This window comes from Patiria miniata, unplaced genomic scaffold (genome assembly GCF_015706575.1).
Source record: "Patiria miniata isolate m_02_andy unplaced genomic scaffold, ASM1570657v1 HiC_scaffold_19, whole genome shotgun sequence".
NCBI lineage: Eukaryota > Metazoa > Echinodermata > Asteroidea > Valvatida > Asterinidae > Patiria > Patiria miniata.
The window spans coordinates 16617725-16638102 of record NW_024037057.1 but is presented as its reverse complement, the minus strand read 5'-3'; the positions used below and the strand labels follow the sequence as shown (position 1 = coordinate 16638102).

The 20378-nt window shown below is 38.8% G+C and overlaps 1 protein-coding gene across 1 annotated transcript in view; it reads right to left on the bottom strand.

The window, feature by feature from the left end:
- Positions 1-20378, bottom strand: part of LOC119725924 (dihydropyrimidinase-like) — a 43579-nt gene that overhangs the window by 8436 nt on the left and 14765 nt on the right. The window contains exons 2-9 of the mRNA XM_038197538.1: positions 8234-8328; positions 7144-7328; positions 6176-6340; positions 5494-5555; positions 4665-4745; positions 4018-4086; positions 2405-2525; positions 477-633 (exon numbers count right to left, since the gene is read on the bottom strand). Of these exons, the coding sequence (XP_038053466.1) occupies positions 477-633; positions 2405-2525; positions 4018-4086; positions 4665-4745; positions 5494-5555; positions 6176-6340; positions 7144-7328; positions 8234-8328 (935 nt within the window). The remainder of the gene's footprint in view (positions 1-476; positions 634-2404; positions 2526-4017; positions 4087-4664; positions 4746-5493; positions 5556-6175; positions 6341-7143; positions 7329-8233; positions 8329-20378) is intronic.

Sequence of the window (20378 nt, the reverse complement as noted above, 5' to 3'; positions counted from 1 at the left end):
TGTCCTCAAAAACGAAAGACCCTTGGACAGACTGGCTGCCGTGAAGATTTGACAAGACATAACAGACTTTCAAAAACCAAAAATACAGCTATGGCGTTAAGTGGCTCATAATGTACTTGTCAATAGCAAGACCGACCCCATGACACACAGCAAAGGTGCATGATTGTCCAATTGTCATTCAACCTTAGCTGACATCTACATGTGTGTACCTTGTGCGTCAGAATAGTAATACATTGTTGGCCAAATATATACTTCACTCTTTGACAGTCTATAATGCATATACATGTACTGTAGACAGGTGATGCACTAAAGGTAAATTATGTAAACTGTTTGACACACAAAATCATGACCATCCCCCCCCCCCTCGTATCACAGTGGAGCTACACAAGATATAATGCACCCTCCATTCCCAGGGGGAGGGGAGGGGATGTCATGGGGTCCGTCCTACAATTGACAGGTGTATAAGTAATACTGACTTGGCCAGTAGATCCATCAAGTAGCCTGGGGTAGTAGGATCAGGTCGTAGTGGAGGTCCCATGACATGACCAGCTGCATGACGCCAATTCTTGCAGAAGTAGTGAGTACCATCTGTACCCAGGGAGGCTGCAATGGGCTCACCAAAGACTACCTTACCTGAATCAAACAAATACATGCACATGACTTCAATTAGTCTAAGTCTCCATACACAAACGGGTCCACAAAATATTGTTTCTCATAGTGGTCAGTCGTTATAGCCACTAATGCTCAGCATAATTCTACATAAGATTTGAGAGCCAAAATGAATAATTGATCTTAATGTGCAGTACAGCCATGTTCTTTGTCGCAGCGTTGTACTGTACATGTATACAAATGTATGTACATGTATATAATATGGAAAGCTCATGCCTTATAAATGCTAATTGAAGAGTGGACCAAATTAATAGAAACTCTTATACGATATATGAGCACTGCAGAGGTATGTCAAGATGCACACAAATACATGTCATTGAAACTAAAGCAAAAATGAAATGAAATAATATGAACACCACCAAGGAAGTGCTAACTTGTTTGTAGTGTTGGGTATGTATGTCCTTTCTATTTTCATAATTTCATAATGAAATGCTCTACTGTCACGAGTATTCAAAAGGTTTCATCAAGCAATTTTAAATGTTCCTTTGTCTGAAAAATGGCTCTTCTCACCCCTAAATCTTCCAAAGCCCAAAACTTTGTGTTGTTTAATTTTGAGAACTTATAGATAGTATAACCATCCCCAATGACAACTGTTTCAGACTGGCGTGCAAGGGTTTGATGTTTGGAACAGTTAAGACAGACAACAAGTGTAAGGTGTTACAAGATAGACTGCTGTGTCTTGACCAGAGCATCTTAATATATTCAGATATCAGTCTAGTCAATGGGAAATGAATGCATTCAGTTTGTTTTGGTTCAGTGGGACTCTGGAATGCAAGTCTGAAATGGCTGTTACTTCATACTTGTGCATGTAGGCTTGGATGTCCCAGTCTTCTTGAAGCACAAAGACTATAATGTGTCATTGTTTACATCACAGAGTTGATTTCAGGAAGTATTTGGGCAACAATGTCTATTGTGGGGCTTTAATGCTGTTTTTAATTATAAACAAGTATGATTGAAAGGTTGAACAAAGAAATTGACTGGAGTGGGGCTTGAAAAAAATAAACAAGTATGAAAAACAAACTGAAATACATACAGTATCTAACAAAATTTGGGAACCACATTCACAACTTCTGAATCAAAATTAAAGCAAATTTCTTCATGCAACTGTTTAACCACACATCACAGATACATCACCAATGCCACCTTTTGTGTATGTTTACCATTGGCCCTAGCCTTAGCGATGACCTCAGCTGACCCCTTGCTCATAACCTTGGTGATATACACAGGGCATTGTGTCTGTGTAGCTATGCAAATGGCACGGCTGACTGCATCAGACTCCACCTGGTTGCCATGGTAATCCAATGATTGACAGATTGGGAAAATGAACATGGCAGGTGAGTTTCAATATTGAGAGGAAAAAATGTATAAAATGAGTTGCAATCTTGCAGTAAGCGATGACTAGTGGGCCTGAGGAAGATTCTGGACAGTTTCATAGTCTAATGCATGGTACCGGTACATGTGGTTCAGACTTTTCCTTTTATCACCAGGAAAGATTCAAAACACAAAGGATTATTTGCACTTCATTATTTGTAACTTCATTAGTTTTGTAAAGTCGTATTGAGTGATGTGGATTTGTTCAGACAATCATAAATGTTACAATGATAATGCACTACAATGCACATGTACCACTATGACGGTACAGAAATACACTAATGCTGTCATCTAGAGCAGACCTTTGAGCCATCGCCTATACATGATGCAACTCTGACTGGCTAGCATACTACTCAATGGCTACCTTCACTCCTGGCCTTTCGTATAGCATCAGCAGCACTACGGCTCATGACATGTACTATGTACAGGGGGCAGTTAACCTGATTGGCTATGCATATAGACCTAGTCGTAGCCTCAGCCTCAACCTGGGAGAAACAGTTCTCAGTTTAGAATCATAATTTAAAAGATTGAAATGTTAAATAATCACAAGGTGAATTCAAAGGAATATGGCATCTGGGCTGTCCAGTTTACCTTGCCAATTTGTGAGATATGGCAGTCACAGCAAGAGGGCACTATTTGGATTGGGTAAGCTTTTTCAATTCACATTGTACCCAAACCAAATACATGTTGCTTCCTCCTACTGTTGCCACCATACATGTATCTCTAACAAGCTTCCAACATGTTGACTGCCCTTGGCTACCGCTATGTCTTTACTGGCAGTTACATCAACTACAATACAGCATCCTCACACATGTACATGTACGTACCGGTACATGTATCTATAGGTCTTGAAACTATTGATATTGCCAGCAAGTTTTACTGTAAAAGAATATTGGACTTGCAGTCAGTGACTTAATACGTTTGCAACTCAGTTAAAAATGAAACCTTCAAACGACACTTCTTGAAGATGAGGCTGTGTTACAGAAGGTTCCAATGCTTAAAGTGCTCTCCATGTGTTCAAGGCTAGAGCACATTGTTGTAATGTACATTGTAAGCATGCATGCACACAGACCAGTGTGTCCTATTCAGAACAGCTGGTTTCCCAGCCTGCTCTGTTTATCACCAATCAGGATGAGTTGCATTGTTCCAATCTGAAACAAGTGCCTGTTAAAACGTTCCAATGGTTCTGAATTTACAACCACTCCCGCAAATTCTTTATGCACATGTACAATTCAAAAGTCATTTTAAAGACAAGTTTTCTATTTCATTTTCCCATGTTTCCCCCACTCATGCTGTACACAGAGAAGATATGAGTCATAGCTCAGCAATGTAGCAGTCATTATATCTGATTGTCACCACTTCTCATCAATGTCATACATACATGAAACAGTACTTGCCTGAGACGAGACATTAAAGGCTGTCCCAAAAATGAACAACTCCAAAAAGGGTCAAGATATGCAACTGTTTATCCCTGCTGTGATGATGTTACCTTGGTAACTAATACACTTAAATGTTGTGATTTATCCTCATGTTCAAGACTTCTTCTCATTTCATATTTTTCTTGAAAGTTGGGGGAGGAGGTAGCATACACAAACGCCTTGGGTTTTTCTTCCAACACATTTCCTGGAGTTTTCCCCACACTTATCTACACATACACACATATTTGATGACACATTATATAATGGCTACTTGGTTCAGACATGCAAATACTATGGTACTGCATTATCACAGGGACTTTCTGTTTGTTTGTTTGTTTTTTAACTAAACAGCAGTCTTGACAGCTGACCACTGCTTTTTGACAGTGGTTTGGAACTGATTAGGTAACACAGAGGATCGAAGGCTTCTAGTTCAGTTCTAAATCAAGTCCATGGTTCCTTCCATCACAACAAAAGGCCAAAACAAAATATGCATATGACCGTTGAATTTGAATGGGTTATGTTAAAAGTCAATTTGGTTTTAGAAGAGTCTTGAACTTACATCTTCCGGTCTGCTCTGCAGGTGGCCTTCTGGGCCAGTGATGCCAAGCGAGGCCATCTTTTTGGTGTTCTATGGAAATAAAACACACACACAATATTTTTGAAAATTAATAAAACTGCTGCAAACTCGTATAAATGTATAAATACAAACATTAGAGTGGCCTGATATTTCAGCCTTAGCAAGAGCCTCTGAAGAAGGCCATGCTGAGGTCGAAATATCAGGCCACTTTAATTGTTTGATTTACAAAATATTGTTATGAATAATCCATTTTCTTTTCTGAAGATATATGCTGTAGTATCTATCACATCCTGATAATGTTGAACAGCTATTGAGTAAAGCACTGACCCACAAAGACAGGTCAACAGAATCCCATCTCCCATCTTTTCAACTATTTTCATATTCTGTTGTCTGAAGGATTTGAGATACTAATTGCATTTGTTCTCTGGTGTTTTTCCTTCTGAACAAAGGTGTTCTTTCCTTCTGAACAAAAGCTCTTTCAAGAATTGAAGACACAACACAATTATCAGTTACGTAAACAGCTGAATTCATAAATGAGACAATAAAGTCAACAAAGTACACTCTAACTAACAAAGTGGTTGTACCAGTTATGTAAGAACTGATTGACCCTTCAATCTGGACAGTCCTACCTCTTCAATGATGTCTCCATTCTCAGCATGCATCATAGCGAGGGCGCCATTTTCCTTGATTACACTGTAGGATTTGTACAACTGTTGGACAAAAAAAGCATCCAAGCATTAGTTCCAAGCCTACAGGGTGCCACAGTGCTCAATACAACAAAGCAATGAGCACGCTCAATCAAGCACCATTGGTTGACTGGTGGTTACTTTGTGATGTAGCTTCAGACTCACGTTCCAGAGTCGTATTAAACCAAAAAAGTATGTGGAGTAACTGAAGTTGACCCAAACAAATATTGGCTTCAAATATTGCCAATGACCACAGTCACATCAAGACACTGTATAGTCCTACAGGTACCTTGTTGATCAGTTGATCTTTCCACGTAGTCACTAGTTACTGTTTCAAACATTGACCTCTTCATGGACTCCATTCAAGTCTTGGTAATTGCTTGGTTTGGAATGCCTCTGCAATGCCTGTCTGACATGGGTATGCCTGTATTACCCACTGCACCCCAATACAACCAAAGCTCAGCCCTCATACCTTCTAATCACGCTCAGCCAGAAGGTTGAACTGCCATTCATTTTTAGATTTTGGAAGCAATGTTGTGAAAAGTTCATTTTTGAGGGACTGCAACAAACATCGGAACATTCCACATTTTTTTACAAATTATCATCAATTGTATATTATTTTTGTTGTTCGAAAAAACTATGTGACTAGATTCGGCATATCTTTCCACAGACGGCAAATAACAAATTGTTGTCCTTCAAGTACATTTAATCACCTTCTGTATAAAATAAAATGTGATGTTCTCATAATGAATTATTGTAAAAGGGCACTCACTTCATCATCCGTAAGCATGAAGAGTCCCTTGTACGCCATAAACATCTTGAAGGAGTTCACACCTGTCAACATGAATGAACGAGTTACCATTGGTTGACTGAGTGGGATGTGGTAGGAGTCAAGACACTTTCTTACAGGGGAGGTAGGGCTAAAACATGATGCTGCAAATTAGTCATACATGTACATGTACGTACATCAGTGTTAATGAGTGATATCATACATGTCATAGTTGATTCATAATTATTGCAAATACCAAGCAAAATGGACCTCACAAAATGTTTACATGGGAATGTGCCAGGATTAAAATGGGTTCAACTTTTACAAATTGCATTGCGAAAACTTGCCACGGATATTAACTGGCCATAATATAATACCCAAATCAACACCAACATCAACACCCAAATCCTGTGCATAGAAGATGAATCAATGGACCGATCCAGTAGGCTCCACCCAGTGCGCACGTGGGCAAATTAACAAGTGCTCCTCTCCAATGCCACGCTGCATTTTCCTTCCGCGCGCATCATACACGCGTACACGCATGTCGGACTTTAGTGCACGCACGTCGGACATAAATCACGGCTGTGATGGGTCAGATTACATGGGGCGGTGCTTACTGGATCGGTCCATTACACATAATACAAGGTTGGATAACCATTCATTTGGATTGTTGCCATCCACATACCTTTCTCCTGGCATAAGGTAGTGATATCGTCAGGGACACCATCCCCCCACCAAGTCACGCCCACATGGAGGGAGTAGTCACAGCAGACTTTGGGGTCTGCCCAGCCACGCCATTTCTCATAGGCGTCCATGAGTCCTTCACCCTTCTGTGGAAGGCAGTGATCAACTGGAGAAAGGAGAATAAATAGGACAGGCATTCAAGCCTTGCTCTACCGAACCCTACAAGACCAATACATCTGTACATGGAACTGTTTAAATTGGCAAAGCAACCTGGTCTGTTTGAGAGAATGTCAAACATGGGTGTCACGACTGTGGCTATGCCTATTGTCTGTTTGTGCTCATGCACTGACATGTACACAATAGCCCTAGACAAGAGATTCTGATGTGGCCTTTTACTAACTTCGGATTACCAGGCATGCCAGGTGATCCTATTTGTGAATTTATCTATCTGTGTGCTAAGCACCGTCGACATCGGAATATTCAATAATCGTTACATCTGAAATGCAATATCAAAAATATTTGATATATTGATTACCTCATGTAAAATTTAAAAGTCCGAAAAGATAACACTTTGATTTATCAAAAAAAATTAAAATTTGTAAGTCCCAATTTTCCCCGGCTTTTCCTGGGGCTTTTTATTGCTCAAACTTTGCTCAAATATTTTCAATATGATTCCTCAATATCTAAAATTTCGATATTTTAATATGATTAAGAAATTGCTATCGGCGATATCTATATCGAAATAATATCAAATAATCGAGTAATATTGATATATCAACAGTGTTTCCTGTTTGCATGGAAACTAAAGAGGAGCCGGTAACGACATGGACAATTTGACAGTCAACAGTTTTTGGTAAGCCAATATTTTATATGCCCATATGTGGTAAGCCAAGCAGCCCCATGAATTTGGAGTCGGAGTTGTGTGCCCACATAACCCCCCTTGACCCCCTCCCCTCCCTGTAACCTTACTGATCATGGTAGTTCCACCAGCCAATGCAGCCCTTGTGCCTTTGTAGAAGTCATCCACAGCCACTGTTCCCATGAATGGCATCTGCATGTGAGTGTGTGTATCAATGCCACCAGGAATGACCAACATGCCCTTAGCATCCAGCACCTTAGCACCACCGGGGGTGATGAGGTCCTTGCCAACTTGTCTGTAAATACACACATGGGAGACAGGCACAGAGGTCAGATAGTCACAAACACCAATCATAGGGAGGACAGTACTTTGAAGTTGCTTCCCAATTCCCCTAACCTCTTATGGAATATTCCTACTTCCATAGTTCACGGGCATGCAACTGGGAAGTCACCAAAAAGAGGAAATTCAAATCTTTGAATTCTAATGCTAGACATACATGTTTGTTGATTTCAACACAAGTAGGTGGGATGATAGTGTGAAAAAGGCCTTCAAGCTAGTTTGTGACAACTTGAAAGAACTCCAAAGAAAAGTCTGGTACTTTTTTTATTGGTCGCAATCTTATTGCACCAATGCAAGTTGTCTTTTCATCAAACTATATCAGAAATGTGCAGTCGCAATCATGGATAAAACATGAGGGATAAAACATGAGGGATAAAACATGAGGGATAAAACATGAGGGTTAAAACTATGGATATCAGTACAGAAGAACTTTACTATGACATAAATGTACCACACACAAATGACAATGGGGTCCTCAAGTATCTATGGTTAGTACAGTGGTCATTCCTAATTGTAGCCATTTGTAGCTACCAGTGCTCTTTATAACTGTTAGGAGCCAATGTCATAGCCAAATGTTTGGTTTAGTGGTGTGTTATAGTGGCATTCTATTTGTACTTGTAGCTGTAACTAAAAATAGGTATGAACTGTTGTTCTTTCTTTTCTCTTGGGTAAATTCTAGAGCAGAACCATGAAGATCAATGGCCACATGCAACATAATTTGTGTAGGGACAGAGCATTACATGAATGCTTTTGTAAGAAACAACTGGGCGGGCTCCTAAGCCACTCGTCCAAAACTTCCTTTTTGTTTTTAACTACAAAACACTGACAGCTATAAGTTTCCAGGTAGCTGACTAAACTTACCGAACGGTCCCATCCTCAATGTACACATCAGCATAGAAGGAATGGTCCGCATTGACCACTTTGCCTCCCTTGATCAGGATACGAGCTTGTGCCGTCTGAAAATGATGAGAAGAAACCTTAGAATACATGATTTGCACTTGGCAAAGAACAGCAACCAAAATACAACACTACAGGGAGACGGTAGGCTTTTTGAAACTAAAACCCCTGTGTGTACAATGTGTGGATGTGTTCTTGCAAGTTCACAGTAGTGTACATAGTTGGTCTATGCTTTTCCTGGAGTGATAAAAAGATGACCGTGGGATGTTTCAGTTAGCGGGAAAGGGGAGGCCAATACAGAATAATGAGGACTTGTCAGCAGAAAAAGTTTCTACCCTTTTAAAAGTGGACTGATCCATTATTTTGCCAACAAAAGACTCTTCTGCTTAGATTAACCAACTCAATATCAAGTAAAACACAATCTCATACAGAGAACACACAAAGTTGAAAAGTTGCTAAAACAAACAATGAATTTTTGGATGGAAAAGAAACTGGCATCCTCCATTTCTTGCCCAAAAAGGTATTTGTGGACTTACAGGGTGGGGGCTTGATCACGAAGGGGAAAGGGGAAGGGGAAATTGAGACTAAGTGAAGGGGAAGATGGCCGGTCATGTGACAGGAAGGAGAATGAGTGTGCAGAAATCTACACTATGTATGCAACAAGGCTGACAGGTAGAATCAACCCAGACTAAAACTTGAGGCTGAGTAAATATCCTCCAATGGCTCAGTGTTTAGTTTCACAATAGATTGTCCCATGCAAACTAGCACTTGCTAATACAATTTAGGTGTTTCTGTTGATTGACGTTTCTGGTTCAAAATGATGGCCTGAATATACACGTGCAAGCCATGCAGGTACATGTACATGTACGATACATGTACATGTACATGTACATGTAGTGTGAGCTGTTGTCCATGCCATGCAGAGTGCACAATGCAATGAGGTAAGTGATATTTTATCTATGTACTGTATACATGTATTATTATTATTATTGTTATCTGTAAATGGCATGTGGATCACAAGCCTACAGTACAACAAACTACCAGTACAGGTCTCTATATCATGCAGTTGAGTGTATCCAAACAAAACAAACATTCTTGTTCCGTAACTGTGTGGACTACATGAGTTGTCCCATGGTACTACATGTATGAGGACCAAAGATGCTATGGGGACAGCAGAAAGTCCCAACTACTCGGTCCTAATTACCCTAACAAGGAAAACTTCCCCATAATGCGGTGACGGCTCGCCCATGAACATGTACATTTTTGTGCACACATACGTAAATGTATGTACACGTACATGTGCCTGTTCTAGATGGAAATTGTACCCATGCCCATGTACATGTATGAACGTTTCTGAAAGTGGAGGGAGGGGGCTACATATGTATACATGACCCCGGTCCATTATTTGTGTGACAGTCATGAATGTACATTTGTACCTTCATGATCGTGTATTTATTAAGGCATTTGACATGTATTTGCTGAGCACATTCATGTTTCTGAAGTGCAGTGCATGTGTCACACACATGCATGAGCTAAAGTCCCTCAAATTTAGACTTTAATTTACAGTAAATACCATGTGTACATGCACATGCATGTACATGTATACGCACATGTAAAAATGTACAACATTGATAAGTACATGTACGGTATATATACAAATGTACCACAAGTTCAATGGACTTTTTGTATGGCTTGAAATGAACAAAAAGGTTGTTTGGGGAATTTAATAATCCACTACCGGTACTTTCTACCTAACAAAATATTCATGTAAAGTACAAATCACAAGCCAAAACAAGTTATTGAAGAAAAAAAAAAATGAAAAGTCCACCCCCCCCATAAAAAAAATCTGCCTGAATAGAAACTTAATATTAAAAAGTAAAATACAATGTAATTAAAAATGTATTTTTAAAAATCTAATGAAGTTTGCCGAAATGCCTGGTTCTGGTCTTACACTACCTGATCACTAACAAAAGATTTCACTCAGTACACTTGGAAAAAAAGAAAGGTTAAATTTCTAACAAAACCACCCAGAATTGGATGCGCTGTGACTGAGGTCTCCAGGGGCCTGACCCATCCATAATGCACACAAGAGCAATATGGGATGGCAGTGGTTGTGTCAATAGATATGCATGGTCAATGGCCTGTACATTATACACTTCATAGGCCCAGTAGGTGATGACTCATACATGTGCCTGTACAGGACTCTTGCATGATGTACATGTACATAATGTATACACATGCCATTTCATTACCAATGCAGTAAAATACTCGTTAGTGTACAGTCTTTAAGGAGCCAGCAATGCAGTCAGTGCACTGTCATTTCAATCCAGTCACAATGTGAAAACAAAGAGATTTACAAAAATGTGCACTTATCAGACAGTAGATGCAGAAATTGCATTATTTTCTACTGTAGTACAGATCTCTTCTGCATGGAAGACAGTGAAAGGTTATCTAATATAATCAAATCAAATTCATAATATTTACCAGAATGATTTGCCTTTGACATAAACTATTTTGGTAAGTAGGCGTGTAATGTATTCCTATTTATGTGATTTGTGGGTGTACATGGACATATACATGTATGCATTGTTTATGTACATAGTCTACGTGTATTTTGAATGTATGCGATGTGGCTTACAATGTACGCGTGGATGGTAGCAATGCAATTGTCTTGCTTGCCTATTATCATAGCAGACAATAGCACCTAGTACTGAACTGATGAATCACAGGATATAATGACCTGTCAATTATTTATCTGGGTCACTCATGCATTGGACATTGTGAAAACCACACAACCCTCATGTACAAAGTGTTCAAGTCACACATGCACATCTGTCAAGTGACAATGTACCGTAGTAATAGTATGCATCTTGACTGATGTACAATATTGCATACATGTACGTTTATACAATATCGTCAGACAATATTGCTTTCATTCATTCTGTAACATGCATTTATTTAAAGTTTAAAAATAACAGCATTTCTGAAATTTGTATGCACGAACTTGAAGACTTTTTAACGAATCAATGTACATGTACACATAGTTTGCAGGATGTTTTCTATCATTGTACATTATTACCTGCTATTATTTTTCACATTTCACAAGAGCTCATCTTGAATTGTGTGCTTGGTTTCTCAACCTTGCATACCTGATCATTGCCAGATTGAACCTACCTGTCTTTTAGTGTCAACAATTACTGACAATTGTTTTCAATATACAAATAAATCATTCATGTACATGTTTCATTGAAAATGTATTTTTTTCTGACTGTAATGTTCATTACATGTATGTAAAACAAACAACAAAAACCTGCTGTTGCGGACAAGTAAGCTTGTCACATTACTTTATTTGCTGTTTGCTTGTTAATATTCAACTAATGCACTTTTCTATTCCAAAGGTCAAAATTGTGAACAAATACTTTCATACAGACTTTAATTCATGCATAATGTAAATTGTAATGTAGTGAAAAAATTTGCATGACGTTCAGTCATGTTGGTCACATAATAACAGTCTATGCATGAATGAATGGCAGAATGAGACCAAAGACCTACTTGCATACTAGCGATGTATATTTAATGAGCTCTATGGGTTGTGTGTGATATTATGCTTTGGATGCACGTCTCTCATCCTCGAGGGTCTGTCACCAATCCAAGACAAGGAGCTTTGCTGTTCTACACTTGCTGCAATTCGGCAGGTCTTTGCAAATATATATTCATGTATATCATTTTGGGGAAAGGGGAGGCTGTGAGAAGATTTTGATGAGAATACACACACATGCCCTCATCAATGGTACCGGTACCCATGTGTAAGAGAGGTGGTATGATGAAATCCCCTCTCTCTCCCCCCCCCCCCCCAAAAAAAAATCAATACTAGTGCAGCTGCATGTCATATAATACATTTTTGATTTAAATGTGCGAGTAGAAATATTAGAATCTTACAATCTTACAAACCTGTGTAACCTGCAACGTCCATGTAACTAATATGCTCATTATCTTAATTTTGAGGAATTGTTGAATTACAGACATGTATGTTACAATTTTAACATCAAATAAAAAATTCATAACTTTTTATTTTGATGAGGACTGTATTTGATAAACTGTGCATATATTGATAATTTCTATTGAAAACAAACAGATAGATGGCCATGTCTGGCTGCTGTTATTTGTTCTCTTAGTCAAAGCATGGTCATACATGTATGTATTGATCATATTACCACCATCTTCCCTTTCCTAATGAAATGTATCTGTGCATCCAAATAGCAGTATATTGCCTATGACTGGAGCAATCTTCAACGACTCATACATGTACGTGTACATGTATATGTACATGTATCTCAGGACAGTCATGAGTATAGGTTACATGTTGGTATCAGTATGTACAATGTACCAGTATGTAATCAATGCACTTCAATCGTCATAATGTATGAAAGCATTAGACATGTTAGAACAGCTCGATCTTCTGCAGTTACATACTTTGAGCTGAGAGCATACAGATATTGATCTTGGTCCAGGCTGCTTAGCATTACTACATCAATCTCTATCCAATTATGGCGCTCTGATTTCTGGCATGGACATTAAGTGCTGCCCTGGGTTTTTTTTCTTTGTTGTATTCTCTTGTTGTGTTCCAATTAAAACAAGACGTTTCCTTCCTGTGGTTGGCCTACATGTCCTTGATAAGGGCACATCTTCATAATTCCTTTCAAATTGTTGAGAGAAATTTCAATTACAGTAGGGCTGCAATATAATCCAGGAGGGCTACAAAAATGTCAAGGGGGAAAACTGAAATATGTTCAGTGCAGTGAGTGCACATCTGTTTGACGTGAATGCTCAAAACTTGGCAACCTTGATGTTGATTTGATAAATTCAACAAACACTTAGGGTATTTTTTTGGGGGGGGGGGTAATCTGACAGTATTTTCAATCCAATTTTCCAACGAATCCTGAGATTTGGGTAATCTTTTCCAATATATCGCATTACAAATAGTTAAAGCAAATTAAAGCAGTTTATTCATCATACTCTTTCTTAGGGTCATTCCGTGTCAAATCACCCAATGGGTTAAACCCCAACCCCTTCAAATTTGCTCATATTTAGTATGCTGGGTAATTTAGACTAAAAAAGCTCAATTTTAAGTTTTAACTCCATCGGATGAACTGTTAACCGTCATGCTACCGCCCGCCATTGTTTGGCAATTTTGGTCAAAATGGGTGTGGCCGCAAATTTTCAAATGACCATATTTCCATAGCCTGTGGCCAAATTTGTTGACCGTGGTTGCTTTCGAAAGGTAACAAAAAGGAATCCAAATTTAAAATAACTTTTCATCTGGGAATAATTTGAAGTATGCCAACTTTGAGATGAGCTACATTGTGCAGAAACCAAACAAAAAGTATTATACCCCCAATTTTTGTATGTTTTGTATAAAACATGTTGGGGTGTAATTTTCATTCAAATTCGTCTCAAGATCACGTGATCCACAAGGTCAAATTCAAGGTCAGGAAGAGGTAAAAAAAGACATCATACCGGTACTTAAAATTACTCCGACATGAAAAATAATGCTAAATTTGAAATTCTTATGATGTAACCTTTTCAAAGAAACCAAGATTAACAAATTTGGCCCACAGATTATGGAGATATGGTCATTTGAAAATTGGCCGCCACGCCCATTTTGACCAAAATTGCCAAACAATGGCGGGTGGTAGTGCGAAATCCGTTTGTCAAACAATGCCAAAACGTAAAATTTCAGCTTTTTCATCCAAAATTACTCCACTATATATCAACCAATTTGAAGGGAGTGGGGTTTAAACTTTCAATTTTTTTGGGTGATTTGACACGGAATGACCCCTTACACAAATTTCACTTGAGAGTGGATTCCATCGTTGTTTGAATCTACAGGGCATAGGTGGTATCATAACGGTTAAGAGGCTCTTCTGTCTTCACTATTGTGCTATATGATGTCACAAAGTGAAAAGCGTAGATCATTTGTACATGTACGTATGTATAGATTAAATCACCAAACAAAATTAGACGTCATTTTTCGGTTGAACCAGGCTCGCACTCAGGTACATGTACAGTGTAGTTAAACATGTACATTGTACGCACGCACTTTTGGTTCTGGTACATACATGTACATGTATTCATTCTGGTATTCATTCCAGCAAGCAAAGACTATGATCATATTCAGTATCAGGACTTATTTCACCAATAGTGTGGAAAGACCTTTACGCATTCTCAACAACCTTGGTAGTTCCTCTTGACAGTTAAGCTATAAAGGATGTTGTTCATTGCAATAACAGTGTCTGGTATCAAGCAATTGAGATTCCAGATTGGCTGTACCGGTAGCTGTACTGTCATGAAATGAGGCACTTCTATCTGATCATGAGTGCAATTCTCACGGGCCCACTTCAGTATTCTGCATTTCCCATTGCCATATTTCAGGTATCCTGGGACTTTTGTGATTGTAAGGAACCAAAGGAACTACCAAATGTGAATCACGCAGCTCTGGGATACAATGACATGTGATGTATTTGACCTCAATGGAAAGGACAAGTGTTTATAGTTAATATATTTCTAAGCTGTTTGGTTAGAATCATTCTGGGATGGTTCCATATGATGCCGAAGCATGCAACACTGTTCCAAACTTTCATACAAAAACAAGTACATGTACATGTACATTGTATGATACAGGAAGAGGATGTGGATTAATTCTCCAAAGAAGCAAATACATGTAGGCCAAAAAAAAATAGTTCTGCTTCCGGTTTCCCTACCTACCCTCTTCTGACGGCCCATACCCTATTTTATCTATTGGGAAAAATGAGGGGAAAAAACACGCGGAACCATCATTTTTTACTTTTTTCCCTTGATTACGCGCAGACGCCTCCGTATGATCGTACACAAACAAAATTTGCAAAATAAAAGTTCCCTACCCACCTACCCTATTTTCAAATGCCATGTAATCGGAAGCGGAAGTTTTTTTATTTATTTTTTGGCCCTATAATAGGCATATGCCAGAATTCATACAAACTACAAGTTGGAAAAGAAACAAAATTTTGTAGAACAGAGACTTGTAAATCTAGAGCAAAACATTCACTTCTTGCTTCAGTCAATGTCAGACTGAATGGACCAGATACAAGATAAGTCATTATTTTTTGAAAATGCAGTGCATGCAATATATTACAAGAATAGCTTGAACTCAGCCAAGCATAGCCAGTACATTATTGTATGTAGCTAGTGCATTACACATGTCTGATGATGAAGACTGGTCATATGATGTGACCCATGCAATCATATCCTGTGCATGAATGTAGCCATGCATGCATGCATACGGTACATACCCATCATGTCTGACCTGTGTTCAACCTGATAATGTGACATTCCAATACAGCAGGTTAGCAATGTTGAATGGTTATGAGCCTGTGATGCAAACATCAAGCATATATGTACGCATGGTGTCTGTTTTTATTTGAGTCTTACTTTTACTTGTTCAAACCTGATAGAGTACAAACGTACCGGTACCTGGTGTTCACAATTAATAAAATCAGAACCAAAATTGTCTTGGGGTGACCCAACAAATGTCTTCACAGACAGAATTGTAGACCTGTCCATGATTTATACTGTCTATTGTAGCAACTTCAGACATTTTGTTCCAAACAATAACATTTCAGATATTGTAGATCTGGGTCACCATGCCATAATCACTTATTATACACAATGCCAAAGCATAGTACTGTACTTCCATTTTTTCATCACATTACACATCATGTGATGTACCAGTATGGCAATCAGCACTGCAAAAATAACTTGGCTGCAACAAACAACTGGCTTCCTGATTAAATGCATTACAAATCAGGCAGGGTACCAGTGCATCATCATGGGATGCCAGACAATCCATCACAAGTCTCCTCTCCAATTACATGTATATGTCTATATGTCTTGGACTCCTTTCTCCACACACTGGAAACATGTTGCATCATATCAGCAGCAATGATGAGGACTTGTTATACAATTGCACATGTACATGTACATGTGCTGAACAGCAGGTATTTTTGGAAATTGCAAATGATGGGCCATTGGGCCAAATTGAATTAACAGCAGCCAACAACAAAACCGCTTGATCCAAAAATCGTCTGTCTATTTCTCAGATTAACAAATCCAACGCAAACAGTTGAATTAAGCACTGATCATTATTTCCATGCCTTGACATTGAGAATTACGAAAAGATAGATCTTTTAAATATGTACATAAAGTTCAATCTTGCTTAACACCATGCTAGTTCGAAAATTTGGGACTCTGTATACCATGTACAGAGTCCCATAACTTAAGATAGTAAAAACATGCGATACAACTACAAGAAAATAGACTGGCACATGAACCAACCAGTCCAACACCCCTTTATTAGTACTGCCAGAGATGAGATTGTCAATTTTGACAAAAGTTTGAAAATTGATATATATTTCTATACTACTAATCTTTCTCTTTGATTCAAAAAGAAAAAACTCAAGCTTTAGTTACTGCTTCCAATCAACTGTTTCAAAAGAAACATCTATAGAACTACATAATTCTTCATAGTCATGCCACCAGACTACTTGAATGGTCATTCTTTCCATAAAGTTGGATTTTCTGATGGAATTGGATATGTACTAGTATACAATGTAGTCTTGGGCTTCAAATCGAAATCAATTTGCATCACTCCGAGGTGCAAATTGTTGAAGAAAGGTCTCCTTTAATTTTATGAACAAAACTGAGACCTCAAACTTGGCCGGTAAAATACTGAGGACCTTGTCTTAATTAGCCTTATAAAAATTTTGGAGAATTTTGTTGGTTAAGGCCGAAAAAAAAATAGTTCTGCTTCCTGTTACCCGACCGACCATATTTTTAGGCCGCGACCCTAACAATTTTATCAAAAAAAGTCAAAAAAATATAATAATAAATAAATAAATATTTATTTTTTTTAAATGCCCCCATTTTCTTTTCTGTCTCCACAAAGCACCTCTCAACAACCCTTTTGCGAGGAAAATTGCTTGCATTTACGTATTTGTTTTCCTACTTACATTCGCTATTTTTTTTAAAGAAACCGCCATTGTTTTTACCAGTTCGCTTCGTGAAACTAGTTTGCAATTATCGATGTCGTGGTGACGATAAACACATGCGTGATGCTAGCTCTATGCAGCGATGACTGGTTCCCGCCGCACTGCGCAAGGGCCAATTTGGAAGGCATGATGAAAATGCGGTAACCAGTCTATGCATCATGCTATGCTGTATCGATGGCCACGGTGCATGCACTGTACGATGTCGGATTCAACATCATAAAAATGCCAAGAAGACAACAATGGAGAAAGAAAAATTGTGCAAGTTAATTCACAGAACTTGATCTCTCTTGTCTGTGTATGTATTTTCCGTGTTTATCAGTTCATTTCGAGGTTGTACTACTCGTATTTGGAGAGATACGATGCAGCCTGTTTCCCGAAATTTTCTACCGTAAAAACGAGGCTCGTGGCTCGCGAGCTTCCCGTCAGTGTCGGCCAGTTTCCCGTCTTGACAAGCGTTGTGCATATGGTGCGCAGGACCTGAATTTTCCATTGATTTGAAGACTTATCGACCGTAAATATATTGACAATAAATAAATAAGTTTTAATGATTTTTGTGGCCATTTTTTGTATAGCTTTCGTAGTGCAATGGAAATAGTGAAGGCTGAAAATTCGCATAAAATTGAATACCCCATTCATTCAGCACAAAAAAAATTGGGAAAAAATAAAAATTTCCGACTGACCGACCCTATTTTTGAAAGGCATGTAATCGGAAGAAGTATTTTTGGGGGGGCCTAAAGGGAGAGTAAAGTTGGCCTGATTTTGTTTTGCAGTTTTTTCTGCACTCAAGGTCCCTGTCTGGCACTGTGCATGTGTACCGCATCAACAGACACATGTACTGTACTGTAGGGTGTGTATACTGAAATGTTTTCATGTAATGTTTCCAGTACTACTAGCACATACATGTACATATTCCAGCAGTTTGCATAATTGCTGTGAAAAGCTGGGACAAAGACCAAAGTTCCATCACCCATAAGAGTGAGGCAATATCTACCGGTAGCACGACAGTGTACAAGGCTAACATTAGTCTTTGGTCAAGATGTTGTATAGGGCCTACTGGATATGATCACTTGCCCAAAGAGGGTGTTACTGTTATCAGAACGAACTGCAATCATCAGCCATGAATTGCACAATCACAATAACGTCTTGGGAATCTTGTAAAATCTCCCCCTGAAAAATGGGGAAACTAGTGCGCATGCACTACTTCTGCAGGCAATTACGGTCCATTTTCAGTCACAGCCAACCACATACTACATGACGAAAGAGCTGCCATGAATTTGCACAAAGTGCCGTACGTATCTTGTATGCTACCGGATGAAATTTAAGAGCTTTGTTTGGAGCCAATATGCAAGGTGTTTAATGCGCGCTGCATTCATATGGCAAAACATGTGCACACGTTAAACTGTAAGATTCCTGAGACATTATGATAGCTGTTCATAGGTGATAGTGATTGGTGGTGATGACACCTTCTGGCAGCAGGTGATCACATACTATCCAATAACAACAACAATGTCAAGACCCAAGACTAGGATAATGGACAATCTCTCTCAACAATTCAAGCAGCTAGACCATCTGACCATGGCATGCATGGAGGCATAAATAAAAAATACTTGCTTTCCAGGCTACCTCACGAAAGAGATACATGTACATGTACATGTAAATAAATATGTGAACCAAATAAATTAAGAAACTATAACCTCTTGCACAGTGGACCACATGTCAGATGTCAATGCACTCACCTTGGGTACATTCCTAAATTTAGATGGTGTCGTCATTATGCTAACCAGTCTCTGCTACCTTCGCATGTATAATGTCACAAATAATATACAATGATGGCCGTCCAGCCCAGTACGGAATAAAATCTCTCCTGATATCAAGGTTGATCAGGATTTACAAAAGAGGTAGCTGGGTGCACTGGCAAGAAATCAGCACCAGAAGCTGAGCATGTTGAGTAGATACAAATCGCATTGCTGTGTTGATACAGCACATGGAGCAGCTCAGGTGTGTCCAGTTGCAGACCACATGTACACAGGATAGCCCAAACAGTGTGGTGACAAATCCAGATGAGATACCAACACACCTCCTTGCCCTGTGACCTTTGCACCAATACCTTGCCTACGTTGTTGACCCTTTGCAGATCTGAGGTGTCAACAAAACCTTGTTCTTGCCACAAGAATCATGAAAGACAGGTAGAAAATTGCCACAGTAAGCCGGTTATACAGCCTGTACAAGCATCCACACAGACATGACACTACTGCACACAAAACTGCACATTTGGCGCTCTTGGCAAAGTGAACCACCCACTTTGCATGATAATGACATGATAAGCAGGGCCACAAGAGGGAATGGCCCCTGAACATGGATAGCAATACTGCTCAGTGCAAACACACACTAACTGGCTCTACCACTATGCTAAAGGGGTGTCTATACTTTATGTATTACTATTAAATGATATGGCACATTCCTAAATACTGTCAGTGGCATGATATATAAATTGTTAGTTACAAGCATTAAATTAACCATTAAAACAATACACTAAAAGATAATATCTTCTAAAAAAAACTTGTTTTCACATGGAAGACCCAGGAAGGTTCCATTGTTAAAACCCCCACTCAATCAAAATCCTGATCTTAATTACTAGATCAATGATAAGATGAAACAATCTGATATAACAACCAGTTACTTGTAGCACACATCTGTGATGTTCAATTCTCCCAGGGAATTGCTGGTTTGTAAATTGGAAGCATCTTTTTAAGAAAGGAGAAAAAAGAAAACTAAATGAAGGATCTAGAAATTCTTCTCCTCTGTTAACCCCGCCCCTTCAAACCTGAAAGCTACATCTTAACAAAAAAGGCAAAACAAAAGAAACACTTGCCAAGGTGGCTTGATATAAAGGTACATGTGTATGTATGTATTTACAAGGGAAACTGTCCTATCCAAAGTCAGACATGTAAATTGATACTTCACAATTTGCACATCCTTGACTTGTTTGCAGATGCTGAGCTTGTGGATGTAATCAAGTGGAAGGA